The sequence below is a fragment of the Plectropomus leopardus genome, chromosome 22, assembly GCF_026936395.1.
Source record: "Plectropomus leopardus strain MGB_pleo_1.0 chromosome 22, ASM2693639v1, whole genome shotgun sequence".
Taxonomy (NCBI): Eukaryota; Metazoa; Chordata; class Actinopteri; order Perciformes; family Serranidae; genus Plectropomus; species Plectropomus leopardus.
Window position 1 is genome coordinate 966,490 of NC_142197.1, and position 24,190 is coordinate 990,679.

At 41.5% G+C, this 24,190-nt stretch overlaps 1 protein-coding gene across 2 annotated transcripts in view; it reads right to left on the bottom strand.

The window, feature by feature from the left end:
* Nucleotides 1-24,190, bottom strand: part of LOC121961283 (laminin subunit beta-1-like) — a 41,021-nt gene that overhangs the window by 9,132 nt on the left and 7,699 nt on the right. For both annotated transcript variants that reach the window (XM_088073009.1, XM_088073008.1), the window contains 21 exons: nt 23,520-23,655; nt 20,966-21,039; nt 19,429-19,617; nt 19,254-19,317; nt 17,498-17,700; nt 16,754-16,874; nt 15,901-16,089; nt 13,499-13,675; nt 12,648-12,760; nt 12,091-12,170; nt 10,957-11,092; nt 10,709-10,867; nt 10,247-10,380; nt 9,513-9,633; nt 8,707-8,893; nt 7,905-8,048; nt 7,586-7,817; nt 7,010-7,173; nt 6,589-6,813; nt 5,571-5,788; nt 4,238-4,334 (listed from right to left, as the gene is read on the bottom strand). In XM_088073009.1, the coding sequence (XP_087929135.1) occupies nt 4,238-4,334; nt 5,571-5,788; nt 6,589-6,813; nt 7,010-7,173; nt 7,586-7,817; nt 7,905-8,048; nt 8,707-8,893; nt 9,513-9,633; nt 10,247-10,380; nt 10,709-10,867; nt 10,957-11,092; nt 12,091-12,170; nt 12,648-12,760; nt 13,499-13,675; nt 15,901-16,089; nt 16,754-16,874; nt 17,498-17,700; nt 19,254-19,317; nt 19,429-19,617; nt 20,966-21,039; nt 23,520-23,655 (3,163 nt within the window). The remainder of the gene's footprint in view (nt 1-4,237; nt 4,335-5,570; nt 5,789-6,588; nt 6,814-7,009; nt 7,174-7,585; nt 7,818-7,904; nt 8,049-8,706; nt 8,894-9,512; nt 9,634-10,246; nt 10,381-10,708; nt 10,868-10,956; nt 11,093-12,090; nt 12,171-12,647; nt 12,761-13,498; nt 13,676-15,900; nt 16,090-16,753; nt 16,875-17,497; nt 17,701-19,253; nt 19,318-19,428; nt 19,618-20,965; nt 21,040-23,519; nt 23,656-24,190) is intronic.

Genomic DNA, 24,190 nt, shown 5'->3' on the forward strand with positions numbered 1-24,190 from the left:
ACACAGAGTCACAGTCACACACTGAAAACACACAGAGTCACAGTCACACACTAAAAACACACAGAGTCACAGTCACACACTAAAAACACACAGAGTCACAGTCACACACTAAAAACACACAGAGTCACAGTCACACGCTGAAAACACACAGAGTCACAGTCACACACTGAAAACACAGAGAGTCACAGTCACACACTAAAAACACACAGAGTCACAGTCACACGCTGAAAACACACAGAGTCACAGTCACACGCTGAAAACACACAGAGTCACAGTCACACGCTGAAAACACAGAGTCACAGTCACACGCTAAAAACACACAGAGTCACAGTCACACGCTAAAAACACACAGAGTCACAGTCACACACTGAAAACACACAGAGTCACAGTCACACGCTGAAAACACAGAGTCACAGTCACACGCTAAAAACACACAGAGTCACAGTCACACGCTAAAAACACACAGAGTCACAGTCACACACTGAAAACACACAGAGTCACAGTCACACACTAAAAACACACAGAGTCACAGTCACACGCTAAAAACACACAGAGTCACAGTCACACACTGAAAACACAGAGAGTCACAGTCACACACTAAAAACACACAGAGTCACAGTCACACGCTGAAAACACAGAGTCACAGTCACACACTAAAAACACACAGAGTCACAGTCACACACTGAAAACACAGAGTCACAGTCACACGCTGAAAACAGAGTTTTTTGGCTTTGTGTTGTTATATTGCTGTCTGAGTATCCCATATCTGCCTTTGCTTTGCACTTTGTAAACTCTCTTTTCAAAAGTGCAATTCAAATGAAGTTATTATATTATTGTAGCTAAAATAAAAAAGACAAATATTACTTGATAATGCAACTTGTTTTCCATCTAAAACGTAAGTGAGGTCTAAAGGACTCCTAAACGGACCATTAAACAGTTGCATCACGGTGAAGTTTGAAATCTCCTCGGGGAAAAGAAACATTTTAAAAACAAAGTTTGTTCGACCTCCAGGACCTCCGGTAAATAAACTCAGACATGAATGTGACCCTGAAGGTCGTACTGACCCCCCACAGGCCCTCCTCCCTCACAGAGGAGGGGAGGAGGAGGAGGAGGAGGGGGGAGGAGGAGGAGAGGAGGAGGAGGAGGAGGAGAGGGAGAGGAGGAGAGGAGGAGAGGAGAGGAGGAGGAGGAGGAGGAGGAGGAGGAGAGGAGGAGGAGGAGGAGGAGGAGGAGAGGAGAGGAGATGAGATGGAGGAGGAGGAGGAGGAGGAGGAGGAGGAGGAGGAGGAGGGGAGGAGGAGGAGGAGGAGGAGAGGAGAGGAGGAGGAGGAGGAGAGGAGAGGAGGAGGAGGAGGAGGAGGAGAGGAGGAGGAGGAGGAGGAGGTTTGGTGCAAGTCAGAAAGAAGGAGAGCAGAGTCTGAGAGGTGTTCTCCTGCAGAGCTGCTGCGTCTCTGTGAGATTTACGGAGCAGAAGCTGAAATATGTTGATTATGGGTCATTACGAGCCGCACACTTTCAACAGCGAAGCTTTGTTGTGAAATGTTTTGGTAAAAATGTGTATGAACTACGCCGACACCGTCATGGTTCACGCACATTTTTAACAATAACTTTTCCAGGACTTTTCAAGGACTTTGAGGCAAATTTTGAAGACTACACATTTATTTTCTCAAATGACCGTCGATACTCTTTATTGGCTTTTTCATTACAAAAGAATAGTTTTTTAAACATATATTATTTTTAAAAAATAATGAATTCAGATGAGAAACAGAGAGAGCTGAATAATTAAATATAACTTAGGGACTGTTGGTTATTTATGTGAGGGGAGGGGGCTGTGCATTAAGAGGGAGGCATATCAAATGTTTTTTAAAGCGCTGGGGAGGGACTTATATTTTTTATTTAGGCTTTAGGGGAGGGGCATAAAACTTTAGATGTTTTTTTCTTTTACTTTTTAACACAGAAGAAAACATGTTTAATCTTGCCCTTTTTCTTTTTTATATTATTGTTAGTGCTTTAAAAAAAAAATTGGCAACTTTTAAATAAAGACTCTTGGTGATTTTTTTTCTTTAAAAATGACACCATTTATCACAGCCACAAACTGTTAAAACAGAAATTATCGTTGGAAAAAAAACAAAAAAAAATTGTTTTTCTTTGAAAAAAAAAAAATTATATATATATATTTTTTTAAAGAAAATCACTAAAAAAAACTCCCAGTTTATCTGGTCTTTAGCCAAAAACTGCAAAAAAACAGAAAGTCTTGTTAGGTTTTCAAATTTCCGACGGTCCTTGAACAAATCGTGTTTGTTATACGGGTTTGGGAAACAAGATTTCATGACTTTTCCAAAACTTTCAGGGTATATTTGGTTCTCTAGAGCTTCCTAGTCCTGGAGATTGTGCAGATGGCAACAAGACAAACATCTTAAAATCTAAATATGGACGTAAGGACGAGCTCCCAGCTGTGTCGGCTCCATTAACATCCCCTCACATTAACGACATCACTTCCTCCCACATGTTTCTCAGCGCGGCGGCCGCAGAGTGAATGTGCTCGTCAGCGGCGAGTCCAGCTGGTCCAACAGATGAGGACACCTTCAGGGGAAACAGCGGGGAGGACTCAGGGTCCTCTGGGCGATGCTGCGTGACCAAAACGGGATTCCTGGGAACATCTGGTTCTCATGAGCGAGAGGTCGATCCCAGACCGCCTCGCCTCGCCTTTCTCTCGCTAAGGGCGAGCTGCTACTGTGAGGAGCTCATCTCTGCAGATTCACAATTAAACCTTTTTTCCTTTTGGATCAGAGAGCGATAATGAGCAGCAGCGACTCGCTGATTTACTGCAGCTGACTGAAACTCATTCCAGAGTGGTTTCACAGTCACTGCTGGTATGTACACACACACACACACACACACACACACACACACACACACACACACACACAGAAAGCAGCCAAAAGCTCGAGTGAATCATCTCATGAGAACTTCCTCTAAAGGAGGAAAAAACTCCACTGAGTTTAAAGGGAAATACAAAACGCAGCGCAGGCGGGAAGCATCACTGCAGGGATGTTTTCTGTTGTTTTGGCTCCAGCACAGGAGGGCCGACATTCAGCAGCGACCATGAGCTTTGAAGCTGATTAGGAGGTTTCGAATCCTTATTAGGAGAACAGCTCAGGACTCACAGCCTTTTTTATCGTCCAGAGTTACGACAATTATCTTAAAAATGACAACAAGACGCCTGAAAAGGTCTTTTTATGGTCCAGCAGCGGCGTGCTCTCCTCTCTGACCTCAGCTAAACCCTTCACATGTCTTACACACCGAGGAGCAGCACGAGAGTCAAAGGCTGCCAAAAAAAGGGAACATGGCTTGAGAAAAAAAAAAAAGAAATCAGAGAAACACCCTAAAGTCCTATAAATAATAATAATGTACTAAAATCCCAGAAATGCCCAAAACTCTAAGAAACACCCCAAAATCCTAGAGACTTTCCACACTATCCTTGACTCATCATAAAATATGAAAAATGTCTTAAAATCCTAGAAACATTTATAATCCTAAAAATGTCCTTAGATCCTAGAAATGTCCAAAAATCTATAAACGTTCTATTATCCAAAAAATGTCCCTAAATCTCAGATATGTCCTAAAATCCTGGGAATTTCCTAACATCCTAGAAAAATCCTAAAATCGCTGATATATTTTAAAAGTCTTGAAATAAGCTAAAATCCTAGAAACGTCCAAAAGTCCAAGAAACGCTCGAAAATACTTACTATTGCTACTATTCTAGACACATCCTAGAATCTGAGAAATGCCCAGAAATCTTAGAAATTTACTAAAATCCACGAAACAACCTTAAAAAGCTGACTGCGGCTGCCGTTCAGGTATCACAGTATTTAAACTGCCGTTAAGCAACTCGGACAGCAGAGAGCAGCGGAGACGAGCCGTAAACGGCTGCAGGGGGACGTTATTTTATCCAGCAAGTCAAGGCTGTCCAACAGAGGCTGGGACTCGCCCTTTGACCCCACTGGAGCTGTGGGTGGTGACACCTGCACTGAGTACCTGGAGATTCACACACTGATGACCAGAGAGATTCAAAAAGCTGCCAAAAAAAGTGAATGTGGTGTGAAAAGAAAATCCTAGCAACATCCTAACATCCTAAAAATGTCCTAAAATCCTAGACATGTCCTAAAACCGTAGAAATGTCCTAAAATCCTAAATCATAGAAAATGTAATAAAATCCAGGTGAAGGGTGACCTACCGTGACATTTGACCTCTGGATCCCCCCAGAACAGCTCTCTGCACTCCCGACACGTCTTCCCTCCAAACCCAGGTTTACACCGGCACTGTCCTGTGACCTGACACACACACACACACACACACACACACACACACACACACACACACACACACACACACACACACACACACACAGTCAGTGGATTTCTTAGTCTAAAACAGTCGAATGTTTGGATGAACAGTTTGTTTCATGTGTTTTGCGTTTAGCGGATCTTTGATACGAGTCTCTGCTCGTTCAGATATTCCTCGGTGAAATCAGACTTCCTTCCTGTGATGGAGAGCAGCCAGTAAACACAGAAACCCACAGTTTGTTTGTGTGTGTGTGTGAGTGAGGACACACTCTTCTGTTCTCTGAGTCACAGCGAGCCGCAGAGAAAAGCAGCTCCAAACAGCTCGAGTCCAAAAACCGAAACACACACAAACACACACAAACACAGACAGCCGTTGAGACGCTCACCGTTACTGCTGAGCCCAAAGATCTGCTCCCAGAGAGGACAAACCGCCTCATCGGTCCCCACACTGTGAGGCAGGAACACTCAAATCTGGCCCCTGACAGGGTCCCCGGTGGGTTTAGCTAAGATGTCCTAAAATCATAGAAATGTCCTAAAATCTTAAAAACATCCTGAAGTCCTAGAAATGTCCTACCATCAAAAAAATGGCCAAAAATCCTCCAAACATCCCCAAAACTTTGAACTGTCCTAAAATTCCTAAAATTTAGAATCCTAAAATCCTAAAAACATTGAATAATACTAAAAAAAGTCCTGAGATAAACATCCTATAATCCTAGAAATGTCCTAAAATCCTATATATATCCTTTTTTTAAAGAATCTCTGAATCTCAAACTAAAGAAATGTCCTAAAATCGTGGAAATGTCCCAAAATCCTAGAACTGTCCTAAAATCATGGAAATGTCCCAAAATCCTAGAACTGTCCTAAAATCCTTAAAATGACCTAAGATACTTAAAATGTCCTAAAATTCTATATATATATTTCTTTTTTTAAAAAAATCTCTGAATCTCAAACTAAAGAAATGTCCTAAAATCCTATAACTGTCCTAAAATCGTGGAAATGTCCTAAAATCGTGGAAATGTCCTAACCCCCTGAAACGTGTGGCGCGGCTGCGACGGCCTCCTGCTGTGGGTAAATCTGGGAAACAGAGTTAACGCTGAGTTGAGATTTCGTTGTTGGATTCTGTTCGGCTTCACTTTAGGACAGAAGACGTTATCGCGGGAGACGCTGCAGACGGATGCCGATGTTGGCAAGAGGATTCGGTTTTCACCGCGGCGTTCGACTCACCTCGTCGCAGGACGATCCGAAGGAGTGGACGGGGTCGCAGTCGCAGCGCTGGCAGCCCGTCCCGCTGGCGATGTTCCAGGTGTCGGGGGCGCAGCGGTCGCAGTTCTGACCGACCACGTTGGGCAGGCAGGGACACTGTCCGCTGCGCTGGTCGCACTGACACTCATCCGGAGACGAACAGGCCCGAGGGGACGTCCCCGTCGAGTAACACATGCACTCTGCACAGAGGGGGACAGATCAGGACTCAGCATGGGACGGCTTCTAAAGATTACAAAACTTTATCGTGCTTCAACGTGCTGCAAAAAACGCAAGACAGAAGCTGCAGGCGCCAAAAAAAACCAGCAACCGATATCAAAAATTAATCAAATCCATGAAAATGAATAATAAAATCTCATAAAATAAAATAAAAATAAGATGAAGGATAAACCAATAAAAGGACAAAGTCAAAACTGATAAAAAAAAATACATGTTAAAATAAAATAAAAATAGTAAAAGTAGACCATTAAACTGGATAACACATAAAAATTAAAATAAAAGAACTTAAAAACAGAATAAAATATAATAAATAGACCAATGAAAAATGATAAAATGAGCAAAACAAAAAAAAGACCAAATAATAATATTAAACCGATAAACCATTAAAAGCAGGTCTAAGAGTCATGTGGAAACAAAAACATAAATATTATACAAAAAAAAAATTGAAAATAACATTACTATAATTATAATTATGAACCCATTAGCCCTTAAAAATAAAAGCATGCCCGAGTTCAATGACATGAATATTCTGAAATGTAACAATAATAATAATAATAATAATAATAATAATAATAATAATAATAATAATAATAACAATAATAATGCAGCCCAACTGTTTTCTATTGAACTTTGTTTAAAAAAAGATTAGCAAATTATTGCATTTTGTTTTTGTTCACATTTTACACAACTTTTGTGGCGTTGGCTTTTTCTTAAAGTCAAACACGCAGCACGTCAGCGGCGTCACACGAGCGTCTGTACTCACTCCTGCAGCTCTGGGTGGCGGCGTTGCCGTAGTAACCCTGTCTGCAGTGCTGGCAGCCGTACCCCTCCGTGTGGTACAGGCATTTGAGGCAGGCGCCCGTCCGAGCGTCGCAGGAGCCCGGGTCGTGCATGTCGATGTTGCCGCTGCACTGGCAGGGCATGCAGCGGCCGCCGGGCACCAGAGGGTTCCCGAAATAACCCGGGGCGCACTCGTCACACCTGGCACCTGCACGAGGAAACAGGAAGCGAGATCATGTTTTCGTGTAGGGCGGGCTCATTAGAAACGAGTTTGGGTCTGACGTGAAGACACGACGACAGACAGGAACGTTTACATCAGAGCAAATGTGTATGTGTGTGTGTGTGTGTGTGTGTGTGTGTGTGTGTGTGTGTGTGTGTGTGTGTGTGTGTGTGTGTGTGTGTACCTTTGTAGCCGGCGCTGCACACACACACCAGCTGGTCGCTGTTCGCCAAAAGATAACAGCTGTCAGAAAACTGACGTCCACTGCGCGGTCCGTCCGGACACATACAGGGACGACAGTGTCCACCTGAACCCAGCTCTGGGTCTCCATGGTAACCATCCAGACACCTGGAAGTAGGGGAAAAGGTGAAACAGAGAGAGGAACCACTTTTCCAGGACCTCTCCAGGACTTTTCCAGGACTCTGAGGCACATTTTAAATGTAATTAAACATTCTCTGGAACCATCGATACTCTTTGGTTCTCGTTCATTAATATGTAAAAGCTTTTGAAATATATATTATGTTTCATGAATAAAACATTCAGAACAGGATTAGAGCTGCATATTTAAATATAACTTAGGGACTGTCTGTTATTTATGAGAGGGAAGGGGGAGGCATGTCCAATAGTTTTTTAAGTTCTTTGCTTATGTTGTTTTTTATTTTGGCTTTGAGGGAGGGACATACAACTTTGAACGGCTGTATTTTGTATTAATTTCACTGCTGACTTTTTAAAAAGAAAAGAAGTTTTTTGGGGCTCGTACCTCTCGCAGTGGTGTCCGGTGGTGAAGTCTCGGCAGCCCTGACACGCTCCCGTCTGCGGGTGGCAGTACTCGCTGTGGCCGTTGCAGTGACAGGGGCGGCACTGGGGGAAGCCCCAGAAGCCCGGCAGGCAGTGGGAGCACTGGCGCCCCGTGGCCCCGGGGACGCACTCGCACTGACCCGTGGCCTCGTGGCAGAAGGCGTTGATGGAGCCCTGAGGGTCGCAGCCGCAAGCTGAGGGGGGAAACTTGAACGTTTACACTTCCTGTCGATGAGTTTAATCAACTGCAAACCAAACGGATAAACACGGCGAACACTCACGTCTGCAGCCGGAGGGGCTGAACAGGAAGGTCGCCGGCGCGCAGTGCTCGCAGTTCCTGCCGACCACGTTGGGTCGACAGCGGCACTGACCTCCGCTGGGCTCGCACACGGCGCTCAGAGAGCCCTGCGGGTCACACTGACACGCTGCGAGACGAGACGACACAACAATCATGAGAAACAAACATTTCTTACAATAAACACAACTTTTCATCCCGTCTGCACGATGAAAAAAGGCACGAAGATTTATGAGAAATAAACCTTTTTACAAATATTAAAACTGTTCTTTCTGTCTGCTGATGTTTCTGATTTTCTTGCACGACAAGACGAGTCAGTTTATTAGAGATTTTAAAATGTTACTGAAGTCATCATTAACCCTTTGTATCCTCTATCAAAGTCATTGGAAGAAGCTTTTAATGATGTAACTTTGTCACAGGATGAGCACAGGAACAGAAAGCAGAGCTCACTGCTGTCTGATGGTGGCATTTTCTGTGTTTTTTCTTTTCAAAAAATGCTACCAGAATTATTTAATTCTATAACCTAATTTTAGATACAAGTAATTTTGGTAATATTAAATAAATAAATATTGTTTCCCTATCTTTTTCTTTTTTCCTAAAATTTTTTCCCATGCTTTTTTGAAAATAATTTTCAGAATCAATTAATTTCTTGCAATTTGTGGAGCATTTCTTACCAAGGTACATTTTGTTTTACATTTCTGACAATATACCCACTCAGTTCAACACACGCACCGTAGAGCTTTAAAAATAAAACGCCTCTGTGGCACAAACACACATTAGCTGCGTACCCATGGCTCCTTTGTGCAGCAGCGCAGAGACGCTGAAGATGTAGTCGTTGCAGATGTCGGTCAGCGGGCTTTTCACGACGCTCTGGCTGCTCTCCAGACACCGGTAGCGCTGGAACGTATCCCACGCTCCCTCGCCATCGACCCCGTGGAACATGTCCAGCTCCCTGACCCGCGGTATCAGCACCAACTGCAGAGGGACGAGGAGGAGGGGGAGGTCAGTGGTGCACAGGTCTGAAGGAGCAGCAGATGTTAAAAGTCCTGTTTTTTGATGTCATGTTAAGAGACGGGCTGTTGTTGAAGCTGAACATGTAAAACCATCAAATATTTTACATTTTAAACTTTAATACAGCAAAAATGCTTCAGTTATTGTCAGGAATTATGGAGCAATGTTTTTGTTTACTTTAATGGCGCCTCAATTTTTCAGATTTGATTTTTCATATGTGTGTATATATATATATATATATATATATATATATATATATATATATATATATATATATATATATATGTGTGTATATATATATATATATATATATACCATATAATCCCCATTAAAAAAAATAGTAAAATAAAATAAAATTTAAAAAATCAAATATTTTAAAGAAAAAGAAAGTTTGGAATATATGTATATATATATATATATATATATATATATATATATATATATATATATACCCGTGTATAGTTTTTCACCCATCTCTAATAGGGGAATATGTATGTATATGTATACATATATATATATAAACATGCATTTATGCGTCATGAAAAAAGAGAACGTTAAGGGTTAAGGGATGAAGCTTTCGTACGGAGTCGATGAGCGTGTACGGGCTCTGGATCTCGCTGACTGACGAGTAGAGCGGCAGCATGAGACGGATCGTGTAGTTCAGTCCTTTCTCCAAACACACCGGATTCACCAGCAACACGTGTCTGAAACACACAGACACAGCGTGTCGTGATGTGCAGGTTTTTCAGCGGTCATCTCAAACTAAAATCAAAACTACATATGAAAAAACTTTTTTAAAAAACAACAACCTTTTTTCTTTAATTTCTTTAAGAATTTTTGGCCAATGTTCAAGAAAATGTAGGCGAATTCTTTCTCTTTTTTTCTTCTTCAATTTTAGGTGTTTTTATTTCTTTAAAAATTTCCACAAATGAAACCAATTATCACATCAACGTTATCACATAAACATAAATTGCCCATTAAACATCTTGGGCAATTTAAAAAGAAAAAAATAGTTTAAAAACATTTTAAAAATTGGCAATTTTTAAAGAAAAATTGAAAAATTTAAATTTAATTTTTGATTTTTTTTTTAAAAGGTGGGCAAATATTTCGGCAATTTATCAGCCAGAAACTGTAAAAACAGAAACTATTGTTGGATTTTTAAATTTTCCACTGTTCTTGAACACATCATGTGTTATTATACAGATGGGTGAAACAAAATTCACCAACTTTTACAAACACTTCCAAAAGTATTTAGTTTTCTAAAACTTTTCCAGGCCTGGAAATGCTAATGTGCATGGGTTTTCCTGGTGTGGTCACCTGGATCCAGGTGGGAGAGAGCTGGACTGCTCGTCTCCGCTCTGGATGGAGTTGCTGCAGTGAGCCGAGTAATCTGGAGGGCTGAAGACGGGACGCTGCACTCGGACGTTCACCTTCTCCCACTGATCCGGCAGCTGAAAACACACACAGACGCACAGGTTTTATTCTCAAAGGGTGCGATCGCTATTTTACATTTTTTCATGAAAAACTGCCAAACATTTGAAAAAATTGAAAGGGTTGAAAAAGACCAAAATGACCTTTTAAACTTGTATAAAATGAAATCAGTATGACCGAAAAAGTAAAATCAATTAAAGTCAGCAAAACATACAGAATAAAAAAACAAAATCAGTAAAAGCAGGACAAAACACATTTAACTCACAATATGGACAAAAAAACACAGCATGTTTGAAACGTCACGGACAGGAAGATTTTTATATATATATATGTGTGTGTGTTTGATACCTGAGGCTCGTAGCGAATGAGGACGTCGTAGTCCATGGACTCGGGGATGTTGTCGATGGTGAAGTCTAAGTAGGCGCCCTCCGGCACGTTAACGAAGCCCATCCCGGTCCAGGTGGGACTGCGATCCAGCGGGTACGGCCGGGGCACCACCGTCACACCCTGACACACACACAGACACACACAGACACAGAGTCGTTTACGCATAACGGCGGTGAACGGCGAGGCGGGAGAATGAAAACGACACTCACGGGTCCGTGCTTGGCGTCCTCGGCCTCGTAGGTGTAGTGATCCAGGGAGATGAAGTAGAAGCCGGACTCGACCTTATCGCAGCGGCGTCCGAACATGTGCTCCCTGCACACGCACTGACCGGACTGAGGGTCGCAGCTGTGGACGGCACCAGAGATTTAGCACCGTTTTTTTCTCGTTTTGCTGCGTTTTTATAAATATGCAGATAAATAACAGCAGTGAAGAAGTCCCAATATTTGTTACAATGCTTAGTATTTTTGGGAGCATCTGTACGATACCTGACATTTTATAATTCTGTCAACTTTCATTTTTACTCTGCTACATTTCCTCGATAAAATGTCCAATTCAATTTAAGTTACTTACTACAAGGCTTATTATCTTCCAAAAACAAAACAAACAAAACAAAAAAATTAGAGATGTTTAAAAAAAGTAAAAAATAAAAATGAAAATAACATTTTAAAAAAAAATTACATGATAGTAAAGCAAAAAAAGGGGAAAGTCAAAACAAAAACACACTAGAAAATTACTTTAAAAAAAAGGTGCTTAAAAAATAAAAATAATTCTGCAACACAATTTTAAATATATAAATATAATAACTGTGAGTATAATATCCTAGACATTTTTTTCTACCTTTTTTTAAAAATAATTTTCTGAATCTACTAATTTGTTGCAGTTTGCAAAGCACTTCTTGCCAAGTTTATTACCTTTCTTTCCATGTTTGCCAAAAAACATTTAAACCAATATTGTTCAAAAGTGTAAATACCGTTGATAGGTTTCTGTACACAGCACTAAACGTGACATCTATCCCGGTTTCAGAGAGTTATAGTTGCTAATTGAAAGCACTTTCCTTAATCGATTACTCGAATGAACCATAAAAACTCTGCTTATTCCAAACAATAGCAAATGTCTTTTCTCCTTAATCAAAGCTCACAGCAACATTTTGCGTATATTTTAACAGCTTTGCATTAATCGATTAAATGTGACTACCGATTATTGGATTATTGATTAATTGTTGTAGTTAGTTTCAGTCCTTCTCTGCAGTTATTGTTACATAATATCCAGAAAATATTAAATAAAACTGCACGCTGTAATCTGTAAAACTTCATTAGTGTTCATTCAAAGATCTTTGATCGTACTTGTTGTTGACGGCTCCGCCCTGATCGCAGTCACATGGTCTGCAGCCGTCCATGTCGTTGGACAAACCCCAGTGCTGCGGCTGCAGGGGACACAGCAGAGGACACACACATGAAACACGCACACACTAAATCCATTGCAGGAATCATGTTTTCGTCGAATTTCATTTTGCATTTAATAGGAAATTTACGTGCACCATCGTTGTTGCACAATGTTGGAAAAGGGCAATGAATCCCCGAAAAAAAAATAAAATGTATTAAAAGAATTTAAATAAAGTAATAAAAGATCATTTTATGTGATAAAAAACACAAAAACATTTTTCCTATAAAAGCATAAAAATGTTAATAATGTTTGAGCTGAACATGAAAAAAAGAGATGTCAATTTGTGTTTGAAAAAATGTAAAAAATTAAATAAAAATAAAAAATCTGAACGTTGGGAAAGATGATATTTTAAAAGAAGATACCGGGAAACCTTTTATTGCCAAAGATGTTTTTTCTTCATCGTTTTTATTTGAAATGGCAGCAGGTTTTTACGTGTGTGACGGCTCGGTTTGCTCACCAGACACTGATCGCAGTCGTGTCCGTCCACCAGCCGCTTGCAGAAGCACCTTCCTGTGTCGGGGTCGCAGGTGTTTCCTCCCGGCAGCGTGCCCAGCGGGTTACAGGTACAAGCTGTCGAAACACACACACACACACACACACACACACACACACACACACACACACACACACACACACACACACACACACACACACACACACACACACACACACACACACACACACACACACACAAACAAAACAATGAACGACACACTCAGCTGCGCCAGACTCAAGTTTATCTGCTCTGTGAGTCAATGTGTCAATTTTTTTTACTGTGAAATTAAATCACTTCAAAACCAATTTAAAATTCCAAAAATTAGCTTTAATGATGGCGAAACTATTGTTCCCGTAATGTGGTTTTAAGGGGATAATTAACTGGAAGATATATTTGTATTGTTATTGAGTTTTTAATGGACCATATTTGAGGTTTGAGGAGTTTTAAGTGGTAAAACTCTTAGTGACAGCCAAAGGGAATATCAGGTACTCTTTAGTTGAAAAGTTTTTGTCATTTTCTGTCATTTTTTATTTTTGCAAAACACTTTCTAACTTTGTTTTAAAAAGCTCTATATTAATTAAGTATATTATTATTATTTTAAAATCCTTTTTAATCATTCACTATCATTTTTAATTTAGTAAAGCTATATACTATGTAACTTTGTTTTAAAGTGTGCTTCACGAATAAAGATTAGTCTTATTATTTAAATTAACCCTTTGAAATCTAGAAAAAATACAGCAGCAAATTGTAAAAAAAAAACAATAATAAAAATGACTGAATGTATATTTTAAATGAACTTTTTCTGGACGTACGCAGGCAGCCGTGGGGCCCCTGTCCCAGTCCGTGGTGTCCCCGTCTGCAGTGGTCGCAGCGCTCGCCCTCCACGTTGGCTTTGCAGCGACACTGGCCCGAGATCATCCCAGCCGCCACGTCAGTGTGCGAGTCGCACAGTCCGCCCTGCAGAGAGCCGGCCGGGTCGCAGCTACACGCTGTGGAGACACGGAGACAACCACGTCAGGACAAACAACGAACGGTTTGTGTCAACACTGGGGACACGTGTTGTGTGAAGTGTGGGACTCTGGTGGCAGCATTTTAGGGACATCGTCTAATGTTTAAATTACAACCCAATCTAAATTTATTAATTCAAAAATTAATTTAAAAAATCAGGTAAAAACAGCAGAGTCAAGGAAAGTGCTGGACATTGATAAATAGATTAAAAAACAATAATAATAAAAAAGTTAAAAAAATAAAATAAAAAAAAAAAATATATAAATTGCATAAATATCCTAAGAGGACAAAAAAATGCTTAAAAGAAAAAAAAAGCAATACAACCACAAGGAAAAACAACATTTGACCAAAGACATCATGTTTCACATCACACGAATTCAAAGCATAATTGTCCCAAACCCAATGAGTCGGTCTTAAATGTGTCATTAAAAAAGTCTTTGAAAGTCTTCAATGTAACTTGCATTAAGATGCAGGAACCCTGCAAAGTCAAAGAGTGTCCAAAACTGAACCCTGACCCAAAATTATTTGGAAATCTGCCCACTGAACTGTGAGGTTGAGCAACTGTGTAAAAAGTTGTTGGTGAAGCGACAGAAACTCTGGAACAAAGTGACGATTCACGACAATAAAAAAATAAAACTTATTTCTCAGAGATCAGCAGAGGGTGTCCTGTGAGAGGACGGACAGATCTGCAGGACAAAGACTGTAATTTAAAGGCTGAAAAGGACAGCGGGGGAGGACACAGCAGGTCGTTATGACGACAAAACAGCTACTGTCTGTCTCACTTCAAAGACTGCAGCTCCAGATGGTGCCTGTTAAAGGACAGAAAGAAGTCCGACAGGAGGACAGTGACATGTCCTACAGAAGGAGAGAGACAAGTTCTGCAGGAGGACAGAGACATGTCCTACAGAGAGACAGAAACACATGTTGCAGGACAACAGAAACACGTCCTGTCTGAAGCAGAACTATGTCCCGGGGGGGACAATGACATGAATCAGAATCATCATGTGGTTGTACAGCGGTTACGTCTGGAGGTCACGTCTAGAGGTCAGGGGTTACAGACGAAGGTCACGTCTGGAGGTCAGGGGTTACGTCTGGAAGTCGGAGGTTACGTCTGGAGGTTACGTCTGGAGGTCGGGGGTTACGTCTGGAGGTCGGGGGTTACGTCTGGAGGTTACGTCTGGAGGTCGGGGGTTACGTCTGGAGGTTACGTCTAGAGGTCGGGGGTTACGTCTGGAGGTTATGTCTGGAGGTTACGGCTGGAGGTCGGGGGTTACGTCTGGAGGTTACGTCTAGAGGTCGGGGGTTACGTCTAGAGGTCGGGGGTTACGTCTGTAGGTTATGTCTGGAGGTTACGTCTGGAGGTCGGGGGTTACGTCTGGAGGTTACGTCTGGAGGCCGGGGGTTACGTCTGGAGGTTACGTCTGGAGGTCGGAGGTTACGTCTGGAGGTTACGTCTGGAGGTCGGGGGTTACGTCTGGAGGTCGGAGGTTACGTCTGGAGGTCGGAGGTTACGTCTGGGGGTTGGAGGTTATGTCTGGAGGTTACGTCTGGAGGTCGAGGGTTACGTCTGGAGGTCAGAGGTTACGTCTGGAGGTTACGTCTGGAGGTCGGGGGTTACGTCTGGAGGTCAGAGGTTACGTCTGGAGGTTACGTCTGGAGGTTGGGGATTACGTCTGGAGGTTGTGTCTGAAGGTCGGGGGTTACGTCTGGAGGTCGGGAGTTACGTCTGGGGGTCGGGGGTTACGTCTGGAGGTTGGGGGTTACGTCTGGAGGTTACGTCTGGAGGTCAGGGGTTACGTCTGGAGGTCAGAGGTTACGTCTGGAGGTCGGGGGTTACGTCTGGGGGTCGGAGGTTACGTCTGGAGGTTGGGGGTTACGTCTGGAGGTCAGAGGTTACGTCTGGAGGTCGGGGGTTATGTCTGGAGGTTACGTCTGGAGGTCGGGGGTTATGTCTGGAGGTTACGTCTGGGGGTCGGAGGTTACATCTGGAGGTTACGTCTGGAGGTCGGGGGTTATGTCTGGAGGTTATGTCTTGAGGTCAGGGGTTACGTCTGGAGGTCGGAGGTTACGTCTGGAGGTCGGGGGTTATGTCTGGAGGTTACGTCTGAAGGGTTGGGGGTTACGTCTGTAGGTTATGTCTTGAGGTCAGGGGTTACGTCTGGAGGTTACGTCTGGAGGTCGGGGGTTACACCTGGAGGAGACTTACGCTCGCAGACGTTGGGGTCCCTCAGGTCTCGGTTGGGGTGCTGGTAGAAAAACGGAGCACACTGCTCGCACTGTCGGCCCACCGTGTTGTGTTGACAGTCCTCGCACACGCCTCCACTCATGTTGCCGGTCGTCATGTAGACCGCCATGTCGAAGTGACACGATGTGGCGTGCTGGTTGCACTCGCACTCTGAGGAAGAAACAGATTTACTGCGTGACTTTCCTTTGAAAATTATCATTTTATTTGTCTGTAAGTCCACTTTGCTCTTTTTATAATTTATTTATCATCTTATTGCTTTTGTTTGTTCCACAAAATACACAACTACAAAACACACAGGGTTCTCTAAAAATGTAATTCAGAAAATTTGCAAGGATTTTCCAGGCCCAATTTCCTGAAATTTGTTTTTTTTTCTTAAAAAATGTTTTTGATTTTAAAAAGTTAAAAAATCAATTTGGCTTTTTTTGGGCGAATTTTTTTTTTGGAAAGCATTTTGGCAAATTGGTTTTTTTGGGGTTTTTTTTGGCAATTTATAAAAAGTTTTTCTTTAAAAACATATAACCAGTTTTAAAGAAAACACTGGTGTTCTTTGTTTTTTATCTTTTGCCATTAAAATACATTTTGGCAATTTTGTTGTTTCTTTATATTCTTTTTGCATTTAAAAAAAATTCAAGCTATATGCCACTTGCTGAGCTGAGCTCCATGCTTAATGTACAAATATGAGAGTGGTGTCAGTCTTCTCATCCAACTTTTAACCAGAAAATAAATATGCCAAATTCCCAAATTGTGAACAATAACAGAGAAAAGCATAAATACAGAAAAAGAGGTGAATCTACATTAAAGTCTGTGTTCTTACTCTTGCAGGCATGGGTGTTTTTCCCCTCTGCAGGTCTCCAAGGCAGATCGTGGTAAAAGTCTTGACAGTGCTCACAGTTCAGTCCCTCAGTGTTGTGATTACACACACAGCGGCCGTGAACCTTCACACACACACACACACACGGTACATGAGCACCACATGTATCTCCTCTATCAATTAGCACCGTACGAAACATTCAGGCGGTCTCGGGCTGAAAGTTCAATCTTGACCTTTGGAAAAACATTCGTGAAAACTGAAATTTCAGCTTTGGAAAACAAAATCCCTTTAAGGTGTTCTTGAGATATAATGTTCACAAAAATGAGGCAGACAAAGTCGTATCACATCAGTTCTTTCTTGAGTCCAAGTGGACCTTCGTGCCATATTTTAAGAAACTGTGCGTTCACCAGAATGGGGCGGCCACCCCAAAACTGTACTCTCCGCTGCCACGCCGACAGCCAGCTCGGAGGCATAACGATTTAAAAAATCTTTAATTTCATGACAGACACTCTATCTGCTGAAGAAGACCATGTGATGTGACTGAAAGCTCCAGAACAGTTAGGTTAGTTTTAACTGCTGTTTTCCAAAGTCAAGGATGAACTTTCAAACTGAATTCAGTTTTTCCTTCAGTTAAACTAAATCAACATCAAAAGAGAATGACATAAAAATTCAGCTTTGAGTGATTTATATTCTCTAATCGATATTTCCGTCTTTGATCCGCTGACAGCGAGTGTGTGTTTGACGCACCATGCCCTCAGCTGTGGTCGGCGCTCCATCGATCGGGGCGCACTCGGAGGCGTGACCGTAGCAGAAGCAGTTGCCGCGGACGACCATGTCGTAGAGGGAGTAGTAGTACTTCTCTGTCACCTCCTCACGGGAGTCGAGCAGGTTGTCGCCCAGCGTGTGGAGCTTGATGAATTTCACCCGGAGGTTTGTGATCTTCAGCATGTCTGTGCGCACACACACGCACGCACGCACGCACACACACAGAGGAAATAAATTGTCAGTTTTTCAGATTTTATGACATTTAAAGGATTTTAAAAAAGTTTATCTGAGTTTAATATATTTCTCGGGTTTTAAAAAGTTTCTAGGATTTTAAGATTTTTCTATGATTTAAGAAAATGCTTTGCAATTTGTGACATTTCTTGGATTTTAGCACCTTTGCAGGCTTTAAGCACATTGTTACTTTTTTGGGATGTTTCTAAGATTTAAGGTAATTTCTCAGATTTTAGTTCATTCTTAGGAGTTTAGGACTTCTCCAGGATTTTAAGACATTTCTAAGATAATAGGTAATTTCTAGGATGTAAGACCTTTCTAGGAGTTTAAGACATTTCTAGGATTTTAGGACATCAGTGTCTCAGCTGTGTCCTCTGTCGGGGTGTGGGGGATCCTCCTCTGGCTCTATTTTGATGCTGTTTTATGTCTCTGACACCTTATGGAGACTAAAAGGACAAAAATATTCTCACTGTCAGTCACTTTATTTTTATTGGGAATTATGAAAATGGTTGGGGGGCCACCAGGGGCCCTATCAGGGGCCAGATTTGGCCCAGGGGCCTTAGGTAGAGTATTACTGTGTTAGGGATATCTAACACATCTTTTTACAACTTTTTTTAGACTTTTTTTTAAGTTTGTTGCAGTGTTTCAGACCTCAAAGACAGCGCTGTTGTTCCTCACACACCCACAGCATTCACCACATACTTAACATGAGGCCTCTGCCTCTGTGTGTGTGTGTGTGTGTGTGTGCGTGTGTGTGTGTGTGTGTGTGTGTGTGTGTGTGTGTGTCTGGATGTAGCTGAGTGTACAAATGGCGAGTCGCTCCCACATGTGAAATTCCATGCAGCGCTCTTCCCGTCTGACCTCTGACCCCTGAAACTCTGCCTCAGGTGGCTGTAGGCTGGAACTAAAATGTCAGCTTTGGTGATGTCATTTATATGCATCCAAATTTAGTTTTCACTGACCCATGGTGACCTCAGCTGTGGCATCATTTTCACTTCAAACGTTTGTTAATGATGTACCGCAAAGGTTTTTCTGCTTGTTACTGAATGACATCTTTAAGGTGTTTTATGTCTTCAGTACCAGCAGATCTGGCGGTTGGTGCACAAAGTGGACGGCAGATGATGAGATACGGCCTCTGAACCTCTGCCAGCACGTCAGATAGTTTCAGCAATTAAATGTTTGGTTTATCTGAGAAAGTTAACAGGGTTTGGAAAGCAAAAAAAGAAAAGGACTTGCTGAATATTTTTCTTTTGTTGAGTGAGGAGGATCTTCAAACTATCAAATTATTTAAATAAATGAAGTATAGTTCAGTTATTACTCTCTGGCCTTCTGTTCACAACTCATACAAATATGCAACCTGTGATGAGAGGCCACTGCTGAATTTTAAGGGGTCACAAGGTACAAAGTTTGGGAGTCTCTCATCTCTAATTTAGTGCCAATAATAATAGTTTTTAGCTGCCAAAAAGTGCCAGAAAAGCTGTTTTAGGGCACTTTAAGAGCGGCTTACTCTGTATCCTCAGGCTGTAAGGATCGTCAATCTCAAAGGCCGGGTCCAGCACCCGAAATATCACCTGAAAGAGACAACAGGGAGACAACCAGGTCAAAGTCAGTACTGAATGTGACTTTTGTGTCACTTTATTACTTAAAAAGAAAATAAAAAGTAAATAAGTTTGAAATCTCACCTCTCCCTCGGTGGATGGTTCGATGTCAGAGTAATGAGAGTCGCAGATGATTTCGTCCACTTTGACCATCGGCCTGGAGGACACGCCGGGAAAGGACGACTCGCAGTCGTAGGCAAAGTAACGATAAACCTGCCACTTCTTCCCGAAGTCCATGGAGCGCTCGATCATCATGGCAGCCGGACGAAACGTCTGTCGACAGAGACAGGAGGAAAAAATTCACTAAAACCACAGATATTCACATTGTTCTGTCACACGGAGAGAGTAACTTCATTTTCCTGAAGACTGTTGGTGCTTTTTCATTTCATTTTGGTTAAAACCTCAGTTTATCTCCTACATACCAGACGTTATCTCCTACATAAGAGATAACCTTAACTCATCTCCTCAGCAGATAAACTGAAGTGATGGTGCAGATGTTGGATGTTACAGGAGATAAAATCTCCTACATATCAGATAAACTTAATTCATCTACATGTAAATGTTAGATGTTGAGGGAAATATCATCACTTACATAGGAGATGAACTTAATTGATCTAGGTGTATATGTTAGATATTATAGGAGATAACATCACATATGTAGGAGATAAACTTCAGTGATCTAAGTGAAAATCTTAGACGTTATAGGAGATAACATCTTCTACAAAGGAGATAAAGTTAACATGCTGTACATAGGAGAAAATAATATAAAATATGTCTTACCCTTTCCTCTAAGGGCTTCAATACTAAATCAAATTAGTGAGAACCTTAAATATGTATAAAATACATTTTAAGTACTTTTGTTTATGCAAAGAAAGCTAATCTGCATCTTCTCTCTCCCTCAAATGTCAGTTTCTTTTCCTATGATTCATCCTGGAAACCGAAAACTGTCGAGGCTTTTTTTCTGTCATTAGAATCCGGTTTATCTTAACTATTTACTTGTTTCTTTGAATCCTTTTTGAGCAGGTTTCTGTGTAAATTATCAGGAAAAAACAAGCTACGGTGGTATCACATACTCCTAATTATGACTGGATCAAAGTTTTGGAACGTTTTTAGTTTAGATGGAGAATGTTTTCCCTCCATTTTGTCGTGTGGATATACTGTAGAGACTGAATGTTTTTCCTCTGGATGGTTTAAACACTATAATAATAAACACAACTTGGATATAAAGCGATGATATGCTGGAGTGGGTAGAGGGCGGCTGCTGGACGCGTTGATCTTTTCTGCCGTTTAGTCCAAAAACAGGATGGGACAGGATACACATGGAAAGTGTGTCTCTAAGTGTGTGTTTTCATTATGATGTAGAGTTACTGGCACGAAGCCAGCTGGCTGCCGTCACGGCCGACCATGTGAAAGCAATGAGAGACGAGGAGCGTTTCTCACTGCACGGCCTCAAACTCATCCTCGCCCTCCTTCTCTTCCCACCGTCCTCCAGAGACCAGAACGATTTTCCACATTCCTCCAGTACAGCTGTCCAACGCTGTGTTTATCTCCGTGGGTATGGGAGTATCTGTGTGTGTGTGTGTGTGTGTGTGTGTGTGTGTGTGTGTGGGAGAGCAGGCACCTTGAAGGTCATGATAAGGTGTGTGAAATGAAACTCGGCCTCCAGGTCCAGCTGGATGGTCACATTCTCCACACCTGCAGGTTGGAGAAAATACACACACAGGAAATTAACAATTAAATCTTTCTCAGCTGATTCCCATTCATAAAAAACCTCATTCAAACTGTCAACACACTCCAGGCAGACTTTCTCACACACTTAAACATTATTTCCTTCAAATATTTACGGATTCTTTCTGCACATGTTTATGCAGCTGAGGTATTTCCAGCATTCACACGCACCAAGTGTGAATCTAATCGATCTCAAACTCCTGGACAGGATTTTGTTGCACCAGTTTCTGCACTACCACTACTACTATTTTTTACCAAATTCTATGACTTTTCCAGATATTCCATGACTTTTCCAGATATTCCATGACTTTTCCAGATTTCCAGATATAAACCCCGAATTAGGTGGGTTTGATGTCTGATTTCAGGCTGTTTCTGGTTGAACAAAAAGGATCGTACTCTTTTACAGAAAGGTCCATCTCTGAGTGGATTCCTCCATGATGTTGTCAGTCACTCACAGACATTTAAAATCTTCCACACTGTTGTGAATCGGCGTGTGCGGAGCGACCTCTGTTAACGTAGTAACATGACAAACATTAACTTCAGGTCTAAACTGAACAGCTGCAGCAGAGACGGAGCTGGAGGACGACCGCGAGGGAATCAGGAAATCCCGTGCAAAGCCGTTGTGTGTCTGCAGCTTCCTGATGTTTGAGAGCCATCTGCGCCGCTGGCCGCCGCGCCGCCCGTGACTCACACCTCGGACAGATTCCCACCGCTCGCAGCCAAACAGAGCGACGGCGTGAGTGTGGGAACTTACTCGCTGTAACGTTTTCTTTTTTCAGGGCTCAAATTGAGGCTGAGTGATGTAACTGAATCCTGCAGATCTGCGTTTAGCATCACTTAGTCTTCAACTGAGTGTTTCAACGGGAAAAACAAGCGACTTTAGTCTCTTTAAACACAAACAGAACCGGCAACAGTTTGTCTAAAACCATCAGATGAACCTGATCTGTCGTCAACACATGTTGTAATTCCCTGACGTATATTTGTTACTGACAACGTTTCTCTGCAGCATGTTTCCTTTGTTAGTCATTGTAAAGCATGTTATTTCTCTACTGTGAGCTTCTGATCACTCCCGATTAATATTATTATATTATACTGATAGCTACGTAGCACGTTTGTTATGATAAAATACTTTTTAAAAGTATCGTTGCATTTATTACTCATTTTTTTATTGCATTTTTAAGTGCCTGAGTTTGGCAGCAATTCACCTTGTTTTTATTTTGATTGCATGCATGCATCAAAAAACCAAAGCAAACTCCTTGTAAGTAAAAATGTAATATACCTTTTTCTGGTTCTGATTCTTAGATATTTTCATGTTGCAACAAAAAAAATGTAAAAAAAAACCAAAACAAACAAAAACATTTTATGTTACAACAACAAAAAAGTCTCTTCATGGCATAGCATAAAAATCTCTTGTTATCACATGAAAAACATTATACAAAAACCTATAGCATGAAAATATCCTGTAAAAATGTGAAAATTATCCTGTTATAACATTGAAAAATATCTTGCAAAAAGTGTAAAAATATATATATATATATATATATATATATTGTTACAGCATGAAAACATCTGTAAAAATCTGAAAACTATTTTGGTTAAAACAAAAATATTTTGTAAAAACATAGAAATAAAATCTCATAAAATTAAAAAAAAAACTCTCATGAAAAATATCTTGTAAAAACATTTGTTATAAAATGAAAGTATCTTGTAGAAATGTGAAAACTATCTTGTCACAAAAAGAAAATGTTCATGTTTTTATCTGATATTAAATAATTTTCTTCCTGGCCTGACAGTTTTTACGCTGGGACTGTAACGATTTCATTACACACAACAAAATGCTATGACTTTTTTCAGGATTTTTACTAATTCCATGACTTTTTCCAGGTTCTCCAGGCCCGCGGGAAGCCTGTAAATACACTGAGCGTGTCTGTTAGTGATGACGGAGAGAGATTACAGTCATACAGTAAATATTTCCGTCTGTTCTGCTGTCTCATTATAAACTTCCTTTTCTCCCGCTTTAATCTCTGTGTGTTTCAGTGATGACAAACATCTGTTTCTCCTCTGCACACCTGCTCTCTTCAGCTCACCTGTAAGCCCCACCCCCCAGGCCAGCTGTGATTGGCTGCAGTGAGGCGCTCTGTGATCTCCTGTCTACTCATTACTGAGCTCAGTTCCCACGAGAACAGCAACACACACCTTTCTCAGGTGAGTCTTCTGTCTCTCAGGTGTGTGTTGTGTCTCTCAGGTGAGTCTTCTGTCTCTCAGGTGTGTGTTGTGTCTCTCAGGTGAGTCTTCTGTCTCTCAGGTGTGTGTTGTGTCTCTCAGGTGCGTTTTGGATCTCTCAGGTGCGTTTTTTGTATCTCAGGTGTGTTTTTTGTATCTCAGGTGCGTTTTTTGTCTCTCAGGTGTGTTTTGTGTCTCTCAGGTGTGTGTGTTGTGTCTCTCACCGTTCTCTGACTGCCACCAGGTCTTGAGGCGGTTGGGGGCGAAGGTTGTGACCACGTTCTCGATTCGGTGGCTGACCTGGTTTGTGTCCTCGTCAAACTTCTGCCTCGAGTCGCACATAAAACATTTTTTCTCCTCCTGAAGGACACAAAGCAAAGTTACAAAGGGTCCATTATTGTAATGTCTGTTCTAACGTCCTCAAATCCTGAAACATCCTAAAATCACAGTAATTATGTTGAATTGGACAGATGTCCTGAAATACTTACAATGTCCTAAAATCTGAGAAACATCCTAAAGTCCTGGAAATGTCCTAAAATCTGAGAAATGATGTCCCTGAGATGTCTCAAAAGCCTCAAAATGGCATAAAATTGGAGAAACGTCCTAAAATCTTAGAAATGTCCTAAAATCTTAGAAATGACCTAAAATCTTAGAAATGTCCTAAAATCTTAGAAATGTCCTAAAATCTTAGAAATGACCTAAAATCCTGTATGGCGCCGCGGTGACTGGCCCCTGGTCCCTGACATTTTAAAAAAGCAGCCCTCAGGCAGAGCGGGCTGATTGTTTGGGGACACTGTGGGTGTGAGTTTGAGGTGTCCACATACTTTTGGCCACACAGTGAGCGCTGACAGAGATTCAGTAAAGGCGTGTTTCTCATGTTGCTGGCGTGTCTGTG